At 35.9% G+C, this 25228-nt stretch overlaps 1 protein-coding gene across 1 annotated transcript in view; it reads right to left on the minus strand.

The window, feature by feature from the left end:
• The window catches only part of usta (uronyl 2-sulfotransferase a), a 395470-nt gene that overhangs the window by 138595 nt on the left and 231647 nt on the right, over positions 1-25228 (minus strand). The window contains exon 3 of the mRNA XM_028797879.2: positions 17215-17370. Coding sequence (XP_028653712.1) covers positions 17215-17370 — 156 coding nt within the window. The remainder of the gene's footprint in view (positions 1-17214; positions 17371-25228) is intronic.

Here is a 25228-nt window from a genome sequence, read left to right on the forward strand (position 1 = left end):
GACTATTTTTAACAAATAACTGACACACTTGTTGCAATAAACCAAACAGTACAATTTATTTATAAGAATAATAGAGGATGAACATATGCGAGCATATATATATATATATATATATATATATATATATATATATATATATATATATATATATATATATATATATATATACAGTGGAACCTCGGTTCACGACCATAATTCGTTCCAAACCTCTGGTCGTAAACCGAATTGGTCGTGAACCGAAGCAATTTCCCCCATAGGATTGTATGTAAATACAATTAATCCGTTCCAGACCGTACGAACTGTATGTAAATATATTTTTTTAAATATTTTTAAGCACAAATATAGTTAACCATAGAATGCACAGTGTAATAGTAAACTAATGTAAAAACATTGAATAACACTGACAAACACCCAGGCTCCCTGCTCACCAGCACGTACAGGCTCGCTCTCAGCTTCACGCGCTCTCTCTCTCTCTCTCTAGCACGCGAGCCTGCCTTCTTTCTCTCTCTCTCCAGCACGCGAGCCTGCCTGCTCTCTCTCTCTCCAGCACGGGAGCCTGCCTGCTCTCTCTCTCTCTCTCTCATCAGCACACGAGCCTGCCTGCTCTCTCTCTCTCTCTCTCTCTCATCAGCACACGAGCCTGCCTGCTCTCTCTCTCTCTCTCTCTCATCAGCACACGAGCCTGCCTGCTCTCTCTCTCTCATCAGCACACGAGCCTGCCTGCTCTCTCTCTCTCTCTCTCTCATCAGCACAGGAGCCTGCCTGCTCTCTCTCTCTCTCTTACATTGCAGCAGTTCAGCAGTTCACGTCTGACCGAGAACAATGCAACACATGCGGAAATCATCAGCGCGCACAAACCGAAAGGGAAACTGGCTTGTTCGTATACCGAGTGTGTGGTCGTGAACTGAGGCAAAAGTTTGGCGAACTTTTTGGTCGTAAACTGAGTTGTATGTGTACCGAGGCATTCGCGAACCGAGGTTCCACTGTATATATATATTATATATATATATATATATATATATATAAGTGTGTATAGATATATATACATAGACAAAGGATAACAACAAACAACACAAAACATTCAATTACAATAGCTTAGTTGAACCTTTTCTCTTGAAGAAGGCATACAACTTTTGAATGTTACCCCTTCTCTTAGACAGATGTTTTACTTTCCTATAGAAAATAACACATAACTTATGAATTCTGATCTTTCAATTTATGTGCTTAAGATGGATAAGTTCTTTAGTTAAGACTGAACTACTATAGCTGACATTAAGAGTGTTTGGCAGCGGTTTTTTGAAGGCAAGGACTTGTGTTCCAGGTAGAGCAAAATGGGCAATGCTGGTTTCTCTTACAATACACCAAACTGATTTGCCAATAAAACAGACTAAAATGTGAAAAATGAATTCAGCACTATTGTATCTTGTATATATTTTTGAAAAATTGATACTATATATTGTACTCATGTTGTATAATATGCTGGTCGCTGCAGATTTTTTCTATATATTGGCCAGCATATTTATAGCTTACTTGCGATATTTTTGCCAAATGACAGTCGAATCACAGCACAGTACTGAACTAGAGGTCTAAGTGAGAAGCATATAATATGTGTACACACAGCACAGCATAAGCTTCAGCTGCTCATGTGTGATGTACACCTATACTTCATTTGAAAATCTTTTTAACTTCACCCTACAAAAACCAGAAAGTTGTAATTGGAATACAGCAATTTAAGGATAATGAATACAGTATCTGGGAGCCCTGCTCCTGCAATCCTATTGCAAGTGTTCCTTGTCTTTAGCTGAATTTTAACCAAATAAAATCAAAACTTAAATTATTGTTTGGTTCAATATTTATTGTTTTGTTTCTGTTGGCTTTATCTGTTTGCAACTTTACAGCTTTGTTGGAAATAACTGAATTTTAAGATGGTTCATTTATCATCAGTCTTAATTTCAGCAATGCTGGTAATTAGCCAAATAATCCAGGAAAGATCTTACTTTATTTACCTTACCTTTCTCCATTGTAGGAATCAGTTCTCTGGCCTTTTGACTTATATCAACTGAGGCACACTCATTTTAAGGAACAGAATAATACAACTTATTAATAAACACAAGGATTATAGAAGTATGATAAATGCATATATTGTATATATTGTCATATAAGACTGGATGCAGACAGACTAGACAGACAAACATATAACATATAGGCTGGCTGTTTACTGGCTATTTAGAGTTCTAAGTTATCTTGGGACAGATGAATAGTTTTACAGTGTGTGATGGACGGCCGGCAGCTTATCCTGGCCAACACATCCAGGCCGATAGATGGTGTCTTCCCTGTAGCATGGAGGTGCCATGGATTCCCGCAGGGCATCATGGGAGATGGAGTTCGACTTCACAGCCCTGCTCGGTGCCGTGGGTGCCATCGTGTGACGCTGCAGGGAAATGCAGGGATTTTTAATTTTCCCTATAGCCCAGAAGTACTCCCAAGTCACGGGGATGGAAGAACAGAAGTACTTCCGGGCTGAAGAAAAATATGTCTTCATCTGACCCGGAACCGCTATTGAATCACATGGACTGAAGGACAGGAGCACTTCCAGGTCAAGGACTATATAAAGGACTATGGGAGACCCAGCAAGTTGAGCCAGAGTTGGGAGGGAGTGTGATGGAGCTGCTGGGAAGAGAGGAGGAAAATTATTGTATTTAGTGTTGTATAATCATTATAGTTATTGCTTGTTTATGGTGGTGGAGGTGCTTTGGGACACTTTGGAGAAGAAAATTAAATTACTTCTTGGTGCTTTTAAACCTGTGTCGGCATCTGTCTGTTGGGTTGCACGGGGCAACAGCACCCTCAAACGTCCACTTAATCACAAGTGGATTCCCCCATGCATTGGAGTTCAGTCTTTCTCTTTTCTTCATGATCCCTTCTCTGTAGTGTGTGTAATCTGTAACTGTTTCTCAGGCATTTTCAAACTACTGGCATACTGCTTTGGCTTGACAGATTGGACCCCAGCTCACAGGTTCACAAAGAGAATAATTTGTTGATTTATAATTTGTTGGCTCATAGCTTTTAGGTTCAGGGAGCAGGCTTCAGAGGTTTTCAGTCATTCTGGAGAGTTCCGCTTCCCTAAGAGAATGCCAGAGAGGATGCCCCAATAGAATTCCCAGGGAGTTCAGTGACCAGAGAATATTCCCAAAGAGATTACATACATGATTGCACAGATAGCTTTAAAGGAATATATAATTTATCATGATTGGATTAAAGTTATTTCAAGTTACAAAATCAGTGTTTCCTCACAGATGAGTTCTTCTCTCCATCAGAGTTGTTATTCCTTGAATGACAACACTTTGTTCTTGTTTGAGTCCATTTTGTGCCTTCTGGCTCAAAACGTCTGCAGATACGGCTCTGGAAAGATGTCAGTTTAACTCTTCACCTTTGTTATTAGATGAAGTCCAGGCAGATCCTAGTACAAGCTGGAGTTCAGCCACATAGTTTGGATGCAAGTGGGAGAAGGCACAGCTGGATGCCTGCATCCCTGTTAAATCTGCTTTCTTAACAGGCCTGATGTACCACTAAAGCCTAGCAGAATGGGCAATGCCTACTTTGTTCTACAGCTTTCAGAGAAAAACTGAAATATAAATGGTTAAATAGTCTGGAGTAAAATTCCATGCATATTCACTTCTGTTTGACTTCCTGATTCCACTGGATAAAGCTTTCAGCTTGGCATAACTTAAGAATCTGCCTTGGCTATGCAAACAAGAACTACTGTAATTACATCATCATAAGAAAAAATGTCTCACTGAGTATTAGCATTTCTAAGCCCAAAGTTATGTTTCATATGTTCATCATTATTTATGTTAAGATATGCTGTATACCTAGGGTTAAGCTTTAAAAGTATGAAATAAGCTATGAAACTATGCAGTCTGAAGGACGTGAATGTTAGGTTGACTAGCGATTCCAAATTTCCCTGCTATGTGTAGTGTGGAAAACAGAAAGTGAATATGTGTGTATGTTTTGGGTCTGGGTGTTTGTGTGAATAAACTGTGAGGGACTGGCACTCTCTTCAGGGCTAGTTTCCAGTCTATTCTCAATGCTACCATGAAAAGCAAAACTCATCATGATTCAACTGCATATGTAGATTAGAAAATGAATAGATGGAAATATAGCTTGTTTTTAGTATTCTAGGTACTTTTTATATTTAACGTCAGTAAAAGACATGCTTTGTAATTTTATTTGGTTTTACTGTGATAAAGGGACTGAATAAGAGCACACCGAATAAGGACAAGCCTTTTAAGAGTTACTGGGATACTGTGTGTCCTAAAAAAAAGGTAGTTAAGGACCTGACAGTTCAAAAATGTAGAGTCAAAAGGGTTAGGAGGTGACGCATCTGAATTAAAAGTGTTCCTCCTTATTAAGCAAGAGGGCAATTGTGGCACTCTAAGATTTAAAGAGTATCATTTACTATCATTTCTTAGTTTATTCCTCATCCCTAATGGCTCATTCCTACATTGTGGAACATCCATATTAACAAATTTGTTGTGTAAAATGCAGAATCAATAGACATATTATTCAGAATGTAGATTAACAAGTTTTAAAGAAAAGCCAAGCAAAATGACACCTTTTATTGGCTAACTAAAAAGATTACATCTTGCCTGAAGAAGGGGCCTGAGTTGCCTCGAAAGCTTGCATATTGTAATCTTTTTAGTTAGCCAATAAAAGGTGTCATTTTGCTTGGCTTTTCTCTACATTCATAATGACTAACACGGTACAACACCCTAGTAGTACAAGTTTTAAAGAGAAAGAGAAGACAAATCTCTCTTATTTGTATAAATCTATAAAAAGATAAAAATATGCAATAACACAACTGTTTCTTACTTCTCCTTTATTAATGGAAATGTGTTTGTTCATAAGCGAGAAGTTCCTTTGATTTGTGAACTTGGTAATGCTGACTTTTATCTGTAATACACAGATACAAGAGAGCAGCACTGAATGGTGAACAATGAAAAACTGAAGAGGGGGTTGCAGCTTAATATAACTATTACAGTTATCCATCCACATGGAAGTGAGATTTGTGGACATAAAAGATATGTTGTACCTATATGAAATCCATATTACTAACCGAGAATGCTAAACCGGATGATGGACGCAGGCACATCCGGCAATGGGCCGTAGCTGCAAAAAGACGTACTGCGCAGGCGCAAAAAGAGTCCGCGAGAGTCGGCTGAGGAGCCGAGAAAGGCGGACAAAAGAGGGCGAGAGAGGCGGATGAGGAGAAAGGCGGACAAAAGAGGGCGAGAGAGGCGGATGAGGGTCCGCGAGAGGCGCAGGCGCAAAAAGAGTCCGCAAGAGTCGGAGAAAGGCGGACAAAAGAGGGCGACAAAGGCGGATGAGGTAGTCAAACGCGGGCAAAGCACGAAATACATTGCACACGAAACTAAACACACCAAAAAAAAAGAACAGACGAGCGCACAACAGCAAGGCACGACCACACCCCCCCCCCCCCACCCTACAGGCACGGGACGGGACACACACCAAGAGGGGGATTCAACAAGCCCATGGAAGACAAAAAAAAAGAACACAAAACCGCCCCACAGACCCTACAAGCAAGAGACGGGACACACACAAAGAGGGGGATTCAAACAAGACACAGGAACACAAAAAAAAAGAAGACGCTCGCGCAACAACAATCCCCCCCCACACATCCATAAGAAGTGACACCCAAAGCCACATATTCTAAAGTGAACGTCGACACCTTCACACTAGGCAGCATAGGTGTCGGCATAGGTGTCAGCATAGGTGGATGTCCTTTCAATAAAGCACTATTAACCGTTCAACTGCAGAAAAGGATACATATTAACAGTGAGTGCGATCCTCCTTATTACTTATCCATATTTCGCATGCTGAGAAAGAAACAAGTCATGAATACACGGTCACGGGTACAAAACGATTCGGAAAGGATAACGGGAACAAACACACGAACACGAAAGAAACAAGAAAATAGACGGCGGCGCATAAAACGCGCTTCTGAAACACCGGGAGAAAAAATGTCTCGGATCAAAAAACGCAAAGCACAAGTGACACCGTTACAGAGACGTGCCCAAATGGACAGACACAATGAACGTTGACGCATTCAGCGCGCGTGTCAAAGTGCTGCATCGAAAGAAGCACGATTTCAAACCGAAAGAGCTCGCGTATCAGACATACAAAAAAGGGAGCGAAGAGACAGAATAAATGAACGGAGACGTGAACAACGCGCAAATGAACTGACAGAAAAAAAAAAGCAAGACGCGAAAAGCACCAAGCTCAAATGACCAACATACAAAAACGGACAAGGCTCGATACAAACAATGCACGGCGTAGACTGAAACGGACTTTGCGCAAAGCGGAGGCGAATAAAAAAAAAGAAAAAAATAGCGCGTCACAAATAATGGACATGCAACAAAAAGGCAATCAAACGCAAAAAGCGAAACATGCCCGTCGCGGACATCAACGCCACACACCTGTTAAACGCTTACGCAAAATGGCTGAAAACGCCTTCAATAAGGAATCCACTATTGAGGAAAATTCATTGGGATTAATGAATGTCATTTGCAATCATTGTCATTCACTTAACTTCACAGAAGAAACAACTGGCAATACAAATAATGAATTTACACGTTGTTGTCAAAAAGGTCAGATTAGACTGCCTCCTTTACATTCATATCCTGAATATCTAAAGAAGCTTCTAACTAACGATGTGCCTGAAAGTAAAAACTTGATGAACTGCATTAGATCCTACAATACAGTAGTTCATTTGCTTTTGCATCTACCGGAGTACATATCAGGCCACCAAAAGGCAATGGCCCATACTGCTTTCGCATATGTGGACAAATATTGCATCGCATTGGAACAGTGCACCCTGAAACAAATCAACAACGCAAATATGCACAAATCTACATCCTAGATCCAGATGAGGCAATCTATCAACGCATGAACCTTCCTGAAAACAAACAATGCACAGAGCTTATAATGAGAAACGTCACTCATGTCATAAACAATCACCCATTAGCTAAGTCTATAAAAATGCTACATGAAGTTGAAAAAGAGGCAAATACAAAAGCAAATGCAGAAGGTATAGCGGCAACTACAATTGCTTTGGTCTTGATAAAGGACAAAGAACAAGATCCAAGACGATACAATCTGCCCGTCGTTAATGAAGTGGCAATTGTCTTTCAAAGTAAAGATGGTGAGCCTCCATTTCACAGAGATATTGTTCTACATTTACGTCCTGATAAAAACAACACACCTACATTCCAACGCATAGACATTTGCTTTCCGCTTCTTGATACTTTATTTGTTATTTCTATGCGCATCATCCAAAGCTGCACACTATTCTATATCTAATTCATACATCTCACTCTTTGTCATATCCCAACGCCAGGGGTTGGCGAGCGAAGCGAGCAGGGGGCGGAGCCCCCTAGTATATTTATATACAAAATTTTACATTTGTCTGAGAAATTTATAGCTCATTGCTACAACTAAAAATTATGGCCAGTTCCACTCTTGAGTGTTGTAAATTTTGAGCGTCTGTATTGTGTTTTTCAAGTGTTTTAATGTCATTTTAAAATAATTTTTTCAAATGTTTTTCTGGCTGTTTGGGGTCAATCTTCCAGCAGTTTTTAGGTGTTTTTAAGCATTTTTCCAGCGATTTTCAAAAAAGTATTCTGGAGGTAATTATAAAATTGACATCATTTTCATTTTGTAGATTTTGAGGTATTGTTGGTTTTTGAAGTGATTTGTTTCCCGAATGTCTTTCATGTCTTTAGTGCTTTTGAGTCGAGAGGACAATTCTGTACTCCCTGTGAAGCAGGCAACATCCTGAAAAACTCCAGGATTAAACACAGCTATTGATAAGCATGTTATGTAGTGATACTCGGGGAGAAAAAAAATCATTGTGCTATTTCATGACAAAATTGCCTACTGCTGTTGGTGCAACATCAAGCAAGCATTTGAACCAATAATCTAGCACCAGCTACTATGGAAGGGATTATCGTGCACATTGGTAATCAACTCAGTAGTACTGAACGTATTTTGTATCCATGTATATTTAATCCTGCAAGGTCTGAGGGGTAAATTAATCTGCCCAGTTTAGGATCACTGGAAGCCAGTGATTACTGCAGCAGCACTGGGTATAAAGCAAGAAGCCATCATGGTGCATGGTGTGCCATCATTTTCAGGGCTCAGTCGTACTGCCAAGCAAGAAAGAGCATGCTGTGTGCAATCCAGTAACAGAAAGGAATTAGTAAAGTATCTGTTTAGTTTTAATCTAATTATTTGTTAAAGATATTTTGAAACATTGTGATCTATTGGTGCGGTGGCAAACATTTAGCTGGGGCTGGAATTTGGGAGGGAATAAGTGGGCTGGTGTTATTTAATACATACAAGAGTAAATGTGTTTTCTTAATTGAAAAGTTTGACTGACACATTTTCAGTATTCAGTGTTAAAACAGGTAATTCTACTCAATTACGCACACTCACTAATAGTGGCCAATGTATAAATACACAAGGACAGAACATGCAAACCCCATTCAGTTGGCGCAGTAAGGAAAGAATACCATTTCTGTGCTACTACTCTGCCTCTATGTTATCAGAACAGAAGTTTAACATGATTAAAACTAAATGTATTCCTATAGCTTTTGTTGACACATTATTGCAAGGTACATGCCCACTTGACCTATATAGATAACACTAGACGACCAAAGCTTGCATGTGCAGTACGACACAAGCATTTTTTTTTAGCTTCAATGAACCGATTAATCTAGGAAGAGGCAGTGACGTCCTGTAAAAACACTTACAAAACACTCTTTGTTTTCTTTTACCAGCATTTTATGAGTTACCAATGATTTCAATTGTACAAATGTTTGGCTGCATGCAGGTGTTTTCTAAACCTCTTGCTACTAAAACATTTAGATGTGAATCATGTCATTGAAAAAAATAGGAAATAACTTTGAGTGGTTTAGGAGTGTTCTAGTGCAGCGCTAAAACACTAGAAAAACATTTAGGTATGAAAGGGCCCTTATAGAGTGTAAGAGCCAATTTTAGAAAGTTAAAGTTTTGAGTTAAACTCATATTAATGTTTGCTTTATTTGAATGGAACATCATTTCTTATATAGTCATAGACAATGGTATAGTCTTTTTCCCCCTTTAAGTTAGTAAGAGAGAATCTTCTTGCTATAACTGAGATACAGTGAGATAATAAACTCAGTTGTGTTTAGAACAGGTCCCAGTAAACAGGGACTTGAAAGACCCATTTTCTACTCAGAGATAGGATAAGCATACAGTTTTCTGACTGCTTTGAAATGGTTCAGAAATTATAAGAAATTAATAATGATTTAAGTTGTAACAAGATTAAGCTCAGAACTACATTTTTCTTATTATAATTTTTTCCTTTTTTTTGCTATTTTAATTTTTCTTCCTTTATTTTTGTGTGAACTGTTTTACTTTAAAATTTAACTAAACTTTTAAAAACGAAGATATTTTGTCTGTGGAATCATTTCTGCGCGTCAGGCCTTTGCTGAATCCCATTTTTTGAGTTTGAGCTGCAGAATTTTAGAAACTGGGAAAACGCAGCTACATAGAGAATAAGAAATTGCTGTTATAATTACTGACACTATTAGCATTCATCTATCCATTTTCCTAACCAGCATATCCAGGGCAGGGTCACAGAGAAGCTAGAGTCTATCCCAGCAACCACAGGGCACAAGGCAGGGACACTCCCTAGACAGGGTGTCGTTACATTGCAGAGTGAACACAAACACACACACCCCGCATGCACACACTAGGGCGTTTTAAAAATGCCAGTTAACCTAATCTGCAGGTCTTTGGACGATGGGAGAAACCTGAGCACCCAGAAGAAATGCAGACTCTACACAAGGAGCACCTGGGACACTTTCTATAAGGCAACAGTGCTATCACTGCACAACCACGCCACCGCCATTAGTATTCAAATACATTGAAACATGCAGAGGAAGAAAGTGAAATAAATAAAATAAAGTTAAATTATATGGAGTTTGCATGCTGTCCCTAGAACTGTTTCGGTTTTCTTTGGGTACTCTGATTTTGTCTCAAACATATGTATGTATAGTTAAATGGCTACTCTATATTCTCACAACTGAAGCTATAATGAGCCGGTGCCTTGCCCAGGGGTTGGCTCATGCCTTATGCCCTATAATGCCATGATAGCCTTTGCTGGTATGAATGGATTTTTAGCTTAGGTAATTAAAGTGCATGAAATCCCTGAAACAATCTATTCAAAAAGATTAAACATTGCACAAATGTTTAAAAAGAGTAATGTCTGTAAGTATGATGACAAACAATCCATAAATTGCACCATTTTTACTTTCCTTAGATATTACAACTCAAAGCCAAATGTTCTAGACAGCTTTTCTGGCTAAAATACAATTCATTTTGTCATTCACAGTTCCATTGTCAGAATATGCACTCAAAGTCTTCTATGTGTAATTTAGATTGATCAAATGCACATGAGCTGGTCACAAGGATGAGCTTCAGCACAGAGGGCAAAGGTTAATAGTGAAGTCTAACAGGGCATAACTCTTAAGCATGTAAAAATGTAAAAAAAAGTGACTTTACTATTAATAGCCTGAGAGTGCAGAATGGGTAAGAGGATTGTTTCCCGTACTGTGTTAGCCTCCCAGAAAGAACAGCGTATGCAGGGTCAGCCTTAGAGTTGTTAGTGCCTGATGCAATGACACCAATACATCCTTCCACTGCTGCCCCTTAAGTACTTTGGAGCTTCAACTTTCAAAATGGCACAATAAACACCTCTTATAAATTACCTATTTAGACCAAAATGCATTATTAATTTACAAATGAATTAATAAGTAATTTAATATGCCACTAATCACAAATATTTTAAAATACAATAGGTTTGAAAATATTTTTTTTTATTTTCATTGCTTTCATTTGTTTAATCTATTTTTGATTACCCATCAAAATTTTCTCCCATCCCCATTATTTTGGGAAATCCATGCACTACTGTACTTATATTTATTTCTGTTAACTCTTAATTGATATTTGAATATTTGACGCTGTTGGAAATGGGATTTGGTTCAGATAAAGTAATGATAATCTAAAAATATAGGTTTTAAAAAAATGGCACAGCTGTCTGAACATTTATAATTTTCAAATTGACATTATTTATTTTCTTATTACTTAATTAGTACAGTGACTGTTGAGCTATATACAGTGTATATATACTGTATATATATTTGCAGCTGGAGATCCACAAAGGGAGAAAAAAATGAATCACGTATCATAAAGTAGTTTTTATTCCTGAGCTTTCAACCCCTGCCAGGGGTCTTCATCAGAGGATAATGCTTAGACTTACAAGAATCAAAGGCAATATATAGCAACACATTAAGTGGGGGTGGAGGGGGGGTGGGGGAGGTGACTAAGTCGGTATGATCAAGAGGGGGGGGGGGGGGGGTTTGTATATTTTATTTATTATGTACATGTTCTTCTTAAGTTAGCATATGCTGGATTTATGTCCAAGTGTCTGTTGATGGCGTTTTCATTTGATAGCCAAGACTTGGCCAACTCTCTGGCACTTTTAGTACTGGCCTTAAATTTTACTTTTACATTGTCCCAGTTGAATGTATGTCCTGTCGATTTAGTATGTGCATAGATCAATGATAGTGCGTCCTTTCTTCTGACGGCGTTGCGATGTTCCTGCACACGTGTTGAGATTCTTTTTGAAGTTTGTCCTATGTATACCGCTGAGCAAGAATTGCATGGGATATCCACATACTAAATCGACAGGACATACATTCAACTGGGACAATGTAAAAGTAAAATTTAAGGCCAGTACTAAAAGTGCCAGAGAGTTGGCCGAGTCTTGGCTATCAAATGAAAACGCCAACAACAGACACTTGGACATAAATCCAGCATATGCTAACTTAAGAAGAACATGTACATAATAAATAAACTATACAACCCCCCCCCCCCCCCTTGATCATACCGACTTAGTCACCTCCCCCCCCCCCCCCCCCCCACCCCACTTAATGTGTTGCTATATATTGCCTTTGATTCTTGTAAGTCTAAGCATTATCCTCTGATGAAGACCCCTGGTAGGGGTTGAAAGCTCAGGAATAAAAACTACTTTATGATATGTGATTCATTTTTTTCTCCCTTTGTGGATCTCCAGCTGTAAATATGCAAACCGTATCACAGACCTTCTCTTCCACTATATATATATATATATATATATATATATATATATATATATATATATATATATATATATGAGCTATATACAGTGTATATATACTGTATATATATATATATATATATATATATATATATATATATATATATATACACACACATACACAGCTTGTCATGCTTTTATCTAAGCAAATTAAAAAGAAACTAAAACAAAACAGTAATTGCTCAGTAACTGAGAAATAACTAATGGCAGAGTAATGAAGATAGGAAGGCCCTTAACCTGAAAATTGCTCCAGAAGTGCTGTACAATGGCTGACTCTGCATTCTGACCTGTACAGGTCAAGTGAAAGGACAATTTCCCATAGGGGATTAATGAAGTGTACCAAATACCAAAAATACCAAATAAAAACGTAATAAATTTTGTAACAAGACCTATGGCTTATTCAAGCTGTCCTTTCCTAAGTCACGGAAGCAGCCCAAAAACTAAGCTCTTAGTGTAGTCCCATCCAAAGCTGTTTCAGCTAATGCTTAGGCGTGATTCCGGGAAATATGAAGAAACAGATGCACTTCACTGACTTCTAATCATAAGCTACTCTCTCCCCCATATCCTCAACCAGCCGCCATGTCAGTACTAAGGCTATTATTCGATAATGTTCAAGACAGATCAAGAGAGGAAGTCTGATGCTTTTGCAAATTCTCCTTGGCAATTAAAAAGTGCATGCAACCTTCTTTTTAAATACATAAAAGAAATCCTCAGTTTGACATCCGTGAGCTTGAAGCTTAGTGCTAGGGCACCGTTCAAACCACCCTAAAGTCTGGACTGAGAGTATGTATCAGTCCGTCACAAGTACACATAAATATTTACATGCTTTTTGAGTACACAATCAGTATCAACTTTACGAATGTTATGTACACAATTTGCGAGAAAAAGTGGGCGGATTTATGTTTCACACTTACCAATCTTCAAAATATTCCTAGTTTATAATAATATTCATTACATATCCATATGTGTTCCCTTGCTTTGACAGATTGTTTATGCACTTTTGCTTTGATGTAAAGATCACATTACAAACCACATAACAACCTAATGTACATTTCAATAACTCCAAGAAAGAGTTAAGAAACATTAAATTATAATCAACACTTAAAGACGTATCCAGTTTGGAGAGGTATTTGAACAAATGTCCCATTATAAAATAATTCTACAAAAAAACATTTGCACTGTTCTGCAGAACAGTTTTTTCTAGTTTTAGATGAGACATTCCAAATGAGTTATACAGGGTGCATGTCCAGTTAAGCAAAATCAGGCAACATGCTAACAATTTTTGAGCAGGAAATCACAGTGAGTTTATTGCTAAATAATCGTTTGCCACTCAGTGTTCCTCCAAATAAAGGCATAAAGGATTATTGAACAGTTTGATACATAAGCAAATATTGTTAACCAAAATGGTCAAAATTTATTGACAGTCCCAAATCTTATGGCATAGTGAGCCCAATGCTAGATAGTATTGTTCACAGTTATGGTCTAGTCTCTTATATATATAAAAATATAAAAATAGGTGCAAAGTCCACAATTTTAAGATGAATTACAGCACGTTTTGCATAAACTGAAGAAGAACATATGTTATGAACAACTGAATTACATTCGATGTCTGAGACATTAATAGAGAGGATGGTATGGGGCATTGCATTTTTAGGGCTTTCAGCCATTTTTTTGAGGATCTGTATCATTCTGTCATTTTTGTCTTCTGTTTCCCTATTGCCTTTTTTTGTTTTCGAGGTGTCCCTATGACCCAGACAAGAAGCTTTAGGACACCATTTACATCGCGGCACACCAAATAAACAGCCAGTCTTCATTTTGAACATTCACCCAGAAAAGTCACCCCTGCGTGTCTTACTCCAAAGGTCATCACAGTATCATAAACTACTACCATCACTTCAAGACACACAACAATACACTACATTGTGGTTTTAATGTTGCTAGGCTACATGGAGTGCTACATTCATGGTCTGTACTACTGTAGGAATTTCTGAAGACTTATGAAATGTGTTTTTCTTGATTCTTCAGTGCATTTCTGGCAGGACCACAGGCTGGGCCACTCGGAATTTGCTTCTGGGCTGCATGTAGCCCATGGGCCACCATTTCAATAGGCTGGCTATAGACCACAGGTATTAAGTGTTAATTTTCTGTTAACAAACTTAAATTCTGTATGCTTATTTTTCAGGGATCATAAAAATACTAAAACAGATCAAATTTCCTTACAATATACACTTTAATGAATAATAATTACCCATAATACTTAATTACTTGGCATAAAAGAAAATAAAAAGCTTGTCATAATTATAAGCTGTTATATTGTTTAATTTTTTTGTAATATATTTATCTGAAAAAGTTTAATTAAAAAAGTAGTTTTCACCATTTCTATAACAACAAAAAAATTAATATTCTCAGACACTCAATGAATTGACACTGGCAATTAAACACTGCCTAAAGGTAAATATACATGCACTTATAGGTTTTAATCATTTTAAATTATTAATTGTGCTATAGCTGTTTGCTGTTAAAATATATATTTACTACATTTATAAATGTGTGTTTTTTTCTTCAGTGTATCAGCCAGACATTCATAATTCTTGTTGTGTAATTAGAAATACAAATTACCATTTGAAGTATGTTGCACCTGTTTCTTAGATAGATAGATAGATAGATAGATAGATAGATAGATAGATAGATAGATAGATAGATAGATAGATAGATAGATAAACTTATTGATCCCAAGAGAAATTTAAATTTAATGAAGAAAATCATAGCAAAACTTATGCTGTATGACACAAAACAATAAATATTAAACACAGTACAAAATAAAAAAGCCTATTGTTTACTAAACAGCATTTTGAAATGTGTCTTTATCTTTTTTTCCCAATTAAAAATGTAAGCTGGTGCACTTAAAAAGAGCTTGCTGTCCAAACTCAAACTGTGTCTGCTTTAATTTAAAGGACAAAATAAAAGTGAAATAATTAAAGTAGCTTTTCTTGCCATTTGTCTAATTGCATAGGGCAAGTTCTCTCATTTCTTTTGCTCAGTTTATTTCTCCACTTTCTTTAATGTAAAGGCTAATAATCCTATTGCTTCTGGCTGTCTGATAAAAAAAATAAAAGATGTGCAACTCAACTACCGTAATATCTTGCGTAAAGGTGCACTACAACTAAATTACCATAATGCTTAGGAAAGCAAGGGTTGAATATCATTTTTTACTGACCATTGATCGAGTCTTTTTTAGTGAAAATCGTCCAACTTAGATCGGCAGCCGATTCATCAGACCATCCCTACTATTCACCTCAATTAGCATGCTTAATTAACAGGAAGACAATGATGTAAAAAATTTTTTTTCATTGTAAACAGAAAAGATTAATTCTATAGCACATCCAAAAGATCTCCTAGTGGGACAGGAGGTGGATAAACTGAGATTTTTTGCATTGTCTAACTGTTTTCTTCATGTCTTTAGAGCTGAAACAGGAACTTTTTTTGTACTAAAATATAAAAGATGACATTTTTTTTCTTTCATATGACTACACAATAATTCCTATAAGTGATGTTACTTAATGAGTCACTAACCATACTAGGGAAGAAGAAAATGGTTAAGGTTGCAAGCATGAACAGTAGTTTGCTAAAAGCTTTATTGAAGAAATTGGTCCATTAGAAACACATTATATGTTTATCTATATATTTCCATATACAGTGACATACCTGTCTTTCACAGCTGCCTCGTAATTAACCTAATTATACATACTTTTTATTTTGGGATATGTGTTTTTTGCCAGTGAAAGAAGGAAAAGGAAAATGCTAATCGGACAATGGTCTTTACAGTGAAACTTTCTTGAGGCTTTTGCTTCTGGAGAGTGGTGATGTGCTTCAGGTTGGCTGGGCTTATAAATTTCTTATAAGTTTCACTGTACTTTGTACATGTGACAATAATACTACTAATTGCACAGTTTCCATTACAAATCCAAGTGTTTAAATTATCTTAATCTGACACTTTTCTATTTCATAGTGTGAGGTCAAACGTTTTATTTAGCAGGCATTATTTTAAAGTGAGGGCGGCACGGTGGCGCAGTGGGTAGCGCTGCTGCCTCGCAGTTAGGAGACCCGGGTTCGCTTCCCGGATCCTTCCTGCGTGGAGTTTGCATGTTCTCCCCATGTCTGCGTAGGTTTCCTCCGGGTACTCCGATTATCTCCCACGGTCCAAAGACATGCAGGTTAGGTGCATTGGCGATTCTAAATTGTCCCTAGTGTGTGCTTGGTGTGTGCGCCCTGTCCAGGGTTTGTTTTCTGCCTTGCACCCTGTGTTGGCTGGGATTGGCTCCAGCAGACCCCCGTGACCCTATAGTTAGGATATAGCGGGTTGGATAATGGATGGATGGATAGTTTAAAGTGTTGCTTCAAAAGTTATTTTTTTGTTGTTTTTTTTTTTAAATTGCAGAACCATAGGCCATAATGATGTGTGCCCTACATCATGTTTTCAAATTTATGCCATTTTTGCTTTATTATAAAATCATGAAACACACTCAAATTCACTGTATATTTACTGTATTATAAGAGTACATCTAGTTCTGTGTTTAACAGTGTGAATTACATATTGTAGAAAATTCACTATTAATAGACAAAATAATTCTTGCACAAGGCCAAACCTTTTCTAAACACAATACATAATAGAGTGCAAGTGCTGTATTTTCCAGTGAGTTCTCATTTTCCTGTTCTTGTAACTACTTGCAATTACTACCCCACTTTAGCTATGTAATATTTCTAAAATTTGTCGTAGATGAACCTCATTCTTTTCTTTCCTGTTAAGGAAACTATAAAAATTAGTTCCAGTTCTTTTTATAGCATTTTCCTAAAGACTTTTCCTAAAGGTAAGTCTGTTAAGTAAGAGTCTGTTAAAATAAAAATGCAAGTAAAATTTATAACATGTGAAAAAACAAAAAATAAATGATTACCTGTTCGTGCTTGGTGAGCCTAGTTTTATTATGGACATCCGAGGCCACAAGATTAAATTGATGTCTTTCAGAAAGGATTCTGAGCAGCAGGACAACAGTGCGACTACCACACTTCCCAACTCTGTTATAAATTACTTGGCTTGGAAAAGGTAAGACCTAGAAAAAAAAATTAAAAAAAATAAAATTCACACATCTAGTCTCATTCGTTAAGAAAATACACAAACGTAAATTTTATTAATGATGTTAAAGCCTCTCCTGACTGTTATATCCCAGCTGAAAGTATTGTCCACAAGTGGGCACACACACTTAGATGCAGTGTCAAATTGGTGAATTACTGCAGAATATATGCTCAAACAAAACACTTCATAAAATATAAAATTAAAATAGTGGGCCTATTCAAAAAACAGGTATTGCACTGTGCTGGACTGGATACAACATTTCAAAGGTATTCATGTGCTGTGATATATTCATCTTACTGAAACTGCATAATTAAAGTGTGAACTGAATTATGGCTGCCTACATTTGTTGTTAAATCTTGTACATCCTCATACAAGATACAAATTGAAAATAAAGGTTCATAGTGTGCATTTGGTCTTCTGCAATCCTGGCTATTTTCATTTTCCCGGTGAATCAGACAGTGTAGTAAGACATAAGCACTGCTCTCCACAAACACAAGTAAAAAAAACTCAGAGATGCATAAGCAAATGGTGACCAGACCATCAGGGTGTAGACTCACACTACCCCTCCTGCCCACCCAAAATCAATCAAACTTTAAGCTTCTGGATTGTGGGAGAAAATTTGAGTTCAAATCTACATTATTATGGGGAATCCATGTTACTGTATTGTCACAAAATGACACCCTAGCTGGAGATGAATTTGGAGGTCCAAGAACTATCGATGGTAATTTGAAAAATACAAAAATGAAACAAAGCAATTATCTGAAGTATTCCATTTTAATTAAAAAATCACTTGTAAGAGTAACAATTTCAAAGTTGAGTTTATTGTGACGTGTACATAGTACAGCACATACTAAAATAATTACTCTAAGAGCACAGCTCAATTTTTCCCCAGCTGTCTCTTTCCTCTAAATTAGGATCACTAAAGTTAGACCCTATTCTAGAAACAATATGAGCAAGACATGCACCAATCCTGTTATATGTACCAAGAGGTAAGTTTATTAAAAAGCTACTTTTAAGGCTACATATACACTGTACAGATGCTGCCACTATCCCTACTAAGCACTATCACAGGGCTCTTTATACACTTGATACAATTTTAACCATTCTTAAAGTTATATTTTTTTCTTTACAAATTAAATGGAAAACCTTTAAAATGTTGAACTACAATATATGGAAGAAGTAAATGGAAACTATTTTAAAAGATTCTTTTGTACTAAAAATAATTATTGATTTACAAATATAACACACAATTGGTTATTTCTGCCAAACTGAGAAAAGAAAGTAGTACACAAAAAGTCCCATCAGAGCAAGAATTGTCCTGAACTTAAGAAAATAAATGAATTCTAATGAGAAATTACATTATTCCCCTAGCAGAACATCTGAAAAGTTCTAGAAACTTTATTATTTCAAAGTGCATTCTGGAAACACTTTCTGCTCTTGACAACATTAGTCTTGCGCACAGGATAAATTGTGTGCCAGCCCTCTGTGCTTGGAAAGTACAACAACAACAACATTTATTTATATAGCACATTTTCATACAAATAATGTAGCTCAAAGTGCTTTACATGATGAAGAAAAGAGAGAAAAAAAAGACAAAGTAAGAATTAAAATAAGACAACATTAATTAACATAGAATAAGAGTATGGTCTGATGGCCAGGGAGGACAGAAAAAAAAAAAAAACTCCAGACGGCTGGAGAAAAAAAATAAAATCTGCAGGGGTCCAAGACCATGAGACCACCCAGCCCCCTCTGTAGTAGAACATTTAAGTTCTCTTATATTCTCTGTTCTCTTATATTTTATAATCTTATATTCTCATATATGTTCTCTTATATTTTTTCCTTCTACATATAGCACAGATTAGTTACAACAAATTATCTTTCTAGAGATATGATTAGTTACAATTGTCTTTAAATTCAAGCTAATGATTATGTTAGTATGCAATAAAACTACTACACTAAATGTCTCTACTCTAAAAAAAAATATCATAATAAATTAAGCTTTCCTCCATGCTATCATTCATTGTGTGTATTTTTCCCATGTAGTGACATTTTTGCTGAACACAGAGAAAGTATTTCCTGCACTTTCTGTATTTTTAATGTTGTTAATTAATTATGACCATGTGAACTGAAATGAAGCCAACCAAACTTTTTGTTATCACTTTAAGATTACTTTTTGGCTAGCAATTGTGCTTAGGCTCATCAAAAATCAAGAACTGTGCAAGTGAGCAGCTCAGGAAACCACTAAGTAGGAGCTTAAACATCAAGTGTTGTTTTCAGTAATAAAAACACTTGTCCACAACTGAAGCCAGTACTGGCAAAAATCACATATTTTTTATCTTCAACTAGCTGAAAACAAGCCTGTATAGCAACAATCAGTGTGAATTAAAATTCAAAGCAAATCAATAAACTACTCATTGCTGAAACCTGCTTATTTCATGTGACAGACCTTCATTTAGTCAACTAATTTCAGGTAACGTGGTATTTATATAGCCTATTTTATTGTCAACATCATCCAAGACCACTTTAAATACAAGAGATTTTTGTGATACTTTTTACTAAAGGGCAGAGATGTTACATAACCAGCTTAGAGACTGAATGACAGAAAGTGATCTAATTTTCAGCCAGTCTGCAGTTCAAATTCTTTTTTGTTTCAGTCGGAGCCTGACAATGACAAAATGTATACTTCCATTTAGGTTCTATTTCAATAAAATAAACCTTCTGAAACATATCTTCAGCTTGCAGCTGAAAACATAATTTAGATGACCTGAAAATTATCTGATGATAATTTTAATCAATGTACAAATGCGCTCAACAGAGTTTTGCAACTCAGAAACAGAATTTAATTACCTTAGCAGCTTAATTACAGCAGCTATCAGTTTAGCTTCTTTTCAGTTTTCATTTTCAAAATTACTTCTCTTAACCTCCTAATAAGTTTCTTTCTCCTTCATGTGTTTCCTCACATTTTATAATGTAAAATTTTACAGAGATTCAGAGATAATAAACAATAATAATAATAATACATTTTATTTATATAGCACCTTGAGATGTGTATTTACATAAGTTAATGTTTCCATGGTGACATTATAGCTGGCCATTTTTTAAAGAAATAATTACTAAAGCATATACAGTGTATGTGATGGCACTTAAGAAGCTTATACTGCATTTGATTAATAACAAACAAGTTTAGCACAGAACTGCTTTTGGTGACTTAAAATTTGGGAGTATTACACCTGCTTTATGAGCACAAGTAGAGCAACAAGAAACAGTGCTACAACACTTACAATTTTAGAATGCAATAATGTGCAAAGCTGCAGGTTTTATTTATTTGTTTATTGCAACATATTAAAATGCTTGTAAAAGTGGTGACCATGGCTGGGACACAGTCTTTCCTTACTCTTTTTGTTAGCGGTTATCCACCCTTTCCTTTACAGATGTGTTTGCCTGCCTATTGTCTTATTTTTCAAATATGGTCTAATTTTCCAGAGTACTAGAACATATTCTCTAAACACCTGAGAGCATTACTGTATTATAATTTTACATGATTTACAGTTGTTGTGAGATTATTTTCCTGCATACTCAGTGCTTTACATTAAGATTTTTACATAAAAGAAGAAAATGTGGTTTTGCTCCATTGACTCTTATTCTCTGTTAACATTTAAAATATGCTTTCAGGATTATTAGCAACTTTAAATTGTCCTGGGTGTTCATGCATTATGTCCAGTAATGAATGTTTCCCTGCTCTGGGTTGGCTCATGCTTTCATTTTACTGTTGTTGCAATAAGCTCACACTCCTACCAACTGTGTAGTTTAGGTTTAGGCAAAAGGTGGACAAAAAGAGAAAGGAACCTGAAATCCAAAGCGATGCAGAGATAAAATTGTAGAACTGAAAGAATACATTTTCCAAGACAGCTGTTCAGATTAAATCAGCTTTTAAAATATGCTATTTCTGTTCTGTAAATGCATATAGCAGGACGGTACTTGCCAGTTAGCTTAAGCAGTAATTTTTGAAAATGAAATTTAAAAACAACTGAAGGAAGACTGATAACTAAAGAAGCTGCTAAGGCAGTTACTATGGCATGCTAGAATGTGTTGTATTTCCACCTTATTGTGATTATGCTTGTCATCTTTGAAGTGACTTTGTCTTGGTCAAATAAAATAATAATAAATCACAGATGGGTAAAACGAAAATATTTTTCTTTCAAATGAAATACATATCTATAATATGCTATATTTAATTTATATTTATTATCTTCAGTTGTTGCCATCATAGCCATATTTTTATTGACATATGGTGTCAAGTTCAGTAAATTGGCAAAAATCACCATCTATGGATATTTTCAGACATCCAGCTTGGATATTAATATTAATAGTTACTCAAGAGCTGTAAGAATAATAATTCTGAGGGAATGTGAATGCACCACTACCATAAGCAAATGAATACACTGTGGAGCTTTATTATCTCTTTGTCCTGTGAACCCTTGAAAGATTTGGTGAGACTGAGGTTAGCGGAAGTGGCTCCTGGCTTTTGAATTCACATGTGTACTGCATATGTGCTCATGACCCCAGCAGATTGAAGAACCACATCTGTAGAATATGTTTCATGCTATTTTCAGCCAAAAATTCAAAAATTGCTTTTTGGTCAGTTCCTACATTTACGAGCCTGTGGTTTCTGTTGATGACTTGCAGTGCTCCTAGCTGACACAAAAGTCTACTGCTCAGTAATTACAGTTATGCATAGGAGCAAGAATTCTAATTGGGTTTCTACTGTACATATCAGGGGTTACTTTATTCATTTGAGTAACATTGAGCTAGCAGTGTCAGAAAAAAATAGGAGGGCTAAGACTGCCTAGAAATTTGACATTTTTCTTCTTAGGTGATATATTGTAGTGCTAGGGTGTTGTACTGTGTTAGTTGCCTCGAAAGCTTGCGTATTGTAATCTTTTTAGTTAGCCAATAAAAGGTGTCATTTTGCTTGACTTCTCACTAGTTGATATACTGTAATTCTTTAATCAAAAATTAAAATAAAGAACAATGTAAAGTTCATTTGGGCATCAATGAAAATCTTTTGAAAGTTACATTCCAGTATCAGCTTCACTTTTCATTCTGCTACTGAGTGGGTTTGAAAACAGATGGATACATTGATGGATACTGAAAACACACCAAAACAAATACAACTATAATGTCACAATTAACTTTATTGTTTTTACTCAAAGGTGATAATTAAAAGAGCACATTTCTTAATTAAAAATAAAACTATCTTCACACATATATTGTATTGGGAAAAAGGGTAAATTCTCTCAGTCCTTAAACTATTACAAATAATTATTGCCAACACTGCTACAGCTGTCAGTGGCATATTATACTAGTAGTTTTGAAAACATGGGTATGTGAATATACAGGTGCTGGTCATAAAATTAGAATATCATGACAAAGTTGATTTATTTCAGTAATTCCATTCAAAAAGTGAAACTTGTATATTAGATTCATTCATTACACACAGACTGATGTATTTCAAATGTTTATTTCTTTTAATGTTGATGATTAAAAGGGTTGGGAAGACCTGGAATGGTTTCCACAACATGACAATAGATTTTAATTCAATGTTGCATCATTCCTTGTTACCTGATCTCAGTCTAAGTGAACCTCTAGGAGTAAAATGGAACTATTTGTATTAGTGACCTAATTTCCAACAACTATGGGACACACTGAAGTCATGATTTGACAGCACAGAATTTGTTAGGTTATACGCACGGACTGTTCTGAAGGCACATCACAGATAACTATCTTTAAATTACATATACCAAATTATTAACATTTAGGCTTTACAGCTCAAAAAAACACTGCAAGGTTCCAAAAACACTAGTTTTAGGTCTATTTGGTTTATTAATAAATTACTCAAAGCAAAAGGCAATTAAATAAAGTCCATTCAAAGTAACTAAGCAAACACACAAAGAAACAAAAAAATACAAGGGAGAAAAAAAGGCAAAGCAATACAAAAAGAAAAGATATAGCAAATATGTCACAAACAGAAAAAGAGTAACCAATACAAAAGGGGCAAAATACCAAGCCAAATATTACTAAAGTGAGAGAATGGATGCCAACAACAAAGGGAACAAAGTCAATGACCCAGCAGTTATTCTATGGCTTGCTAAACCTTAAAACAAGGGTTCAGATAGCCTGTTTAGTATAACATGAAGAGGCAAGGGCAAGAGGCAAACTAAAAAGTAAGAAACAAAAGGAAAATTACTAAATGGTTAACAAAAAACAGTACACTTAATGAAAAATAATTAAATAATGAATGAATGTAATTCATAAATATAAATGTATTAATATAAGGAACAAAACAAAGTAAGAGACAGAGCCCTGACAAAACTATGAAACAAATAAGGTGATGTCATGTGATTAAAAAGAAAGAAAGAAAAATAAAAAAGAAATAAGTTTGTGTTTAGAGACAGTCCTCTTACTAGCAACGAAGACATTTAATTAATAATCATTAATACAGTTCAAGAAGTATGGCATGGTAGCAAAGTGAAAATCAATGAAGGCCTCATTGATCTGTGTGGAGATTAAACATTATCTCCGTCTGTGCATGGGTTGCCCTTCCACATCCAAACACGTCTATGTTAGATTAATTGCTGATAACAAACAGGTCCTGTGCGAGACACAGTGTGGGTGTATGCTTGAGCTTGCACAGTCCAGGGATAGTGTCTGCCTTATCCCAGAAGAAACTTTTGTTTCCCAGTCCCTGAACTGGATCAGGTGGCTTTGAGGATTCAATATGTGAAGAACTGAGAATGACAGTAGTCATCCACTTCAGGCTACAAATCATTTGGATGATATCTTTGGAAAGGAAAACATCTACAATGTTAAAATGACCTGAAAAGACAAACAAGCCTTTTTAAACAATCAGGCCTGAACAAAATCCTACAGCCACTATGTGCGTCCAGGACCAATTCTGTAGACCCCGATAAAATGAATCACATATATAAGGACCCTATTGGAAACTAAGAGGAAGTATTCAAGACTGAGTAAGAATCAATGAGAGATCACCACATTTATTACTTCATCACTCTATAATTAAAAAAAGTTATTGCTTACTATATGAACATTACATTGGAGATGAACTTTCAGGCTGTCTTTTCAAAAGAGCATTATGCCAAAATAAAAGTAGCATTTGGCATGGTTTTTGAGATTTAGAGGTTTAAATTGAAATTGAAATTAAATTAAACTCTTTAATATAAATTAAGGGTCATTATTTTCACACTTCTTAAAGAGCTACTGAGAACGAATCTGGAGTACTGCATCAACATTCCAAAAAAAAAAAAAATTAGACAGTCTTTTAAATCTCTGCAGGTGTAACATCAGAAAAGGCTAACTGGTAATCTAACCTATGTCTTCATAATTCTTTAATTCATCAAACAAACTGAATATTCAGAATTCTTCATTTAAATATTCAGTCATGCAATTGAGAAATCTATGGGGAAATTAATTTAAGTCCAGGAAGCAGTTCTGGAATAACCTGCCAAGTCATGTAGTTGAAGAGGATGCTTAGTCGCCATTTTAAAAAATTTCAGAACTTGGATATTAGCTAATAAAAAAAACTGATAGACTGAATGGCCTATTCTCAATTATGAAAAAACTTACAGATAGAATGTTATTGTCAGTGCAGACTCTCTGCATTTGTAGCTCTGGGCTAGTGGAATGAGCTGCCTACCTCCATTAAAAATGTGTTTAAAAAGCATTTGAAGATTCTCTTGTTTGATTAATTTCTGGTTAGGTTTTGTAAATCTGGCAATTGTAATTCACTTATATTTTATTTTGAGCTCTTCACTTGT

Source organism: Erpetoichthys calabaricus, chromosome 3 (assembly GCF_900747795.2).
Source record: "Erpetoichthys calabaricus chromosome 3, fErpCal1.3, whole genome shotgun sequence".
Taxonomy (NCBI): domain Eukaryota; kingdom Metazoa; phylum Chordata; class Cladistia; order Polypteriformes; family Polypteridae; genus Erpetoichthys; species Erpetoichthys calabaricus.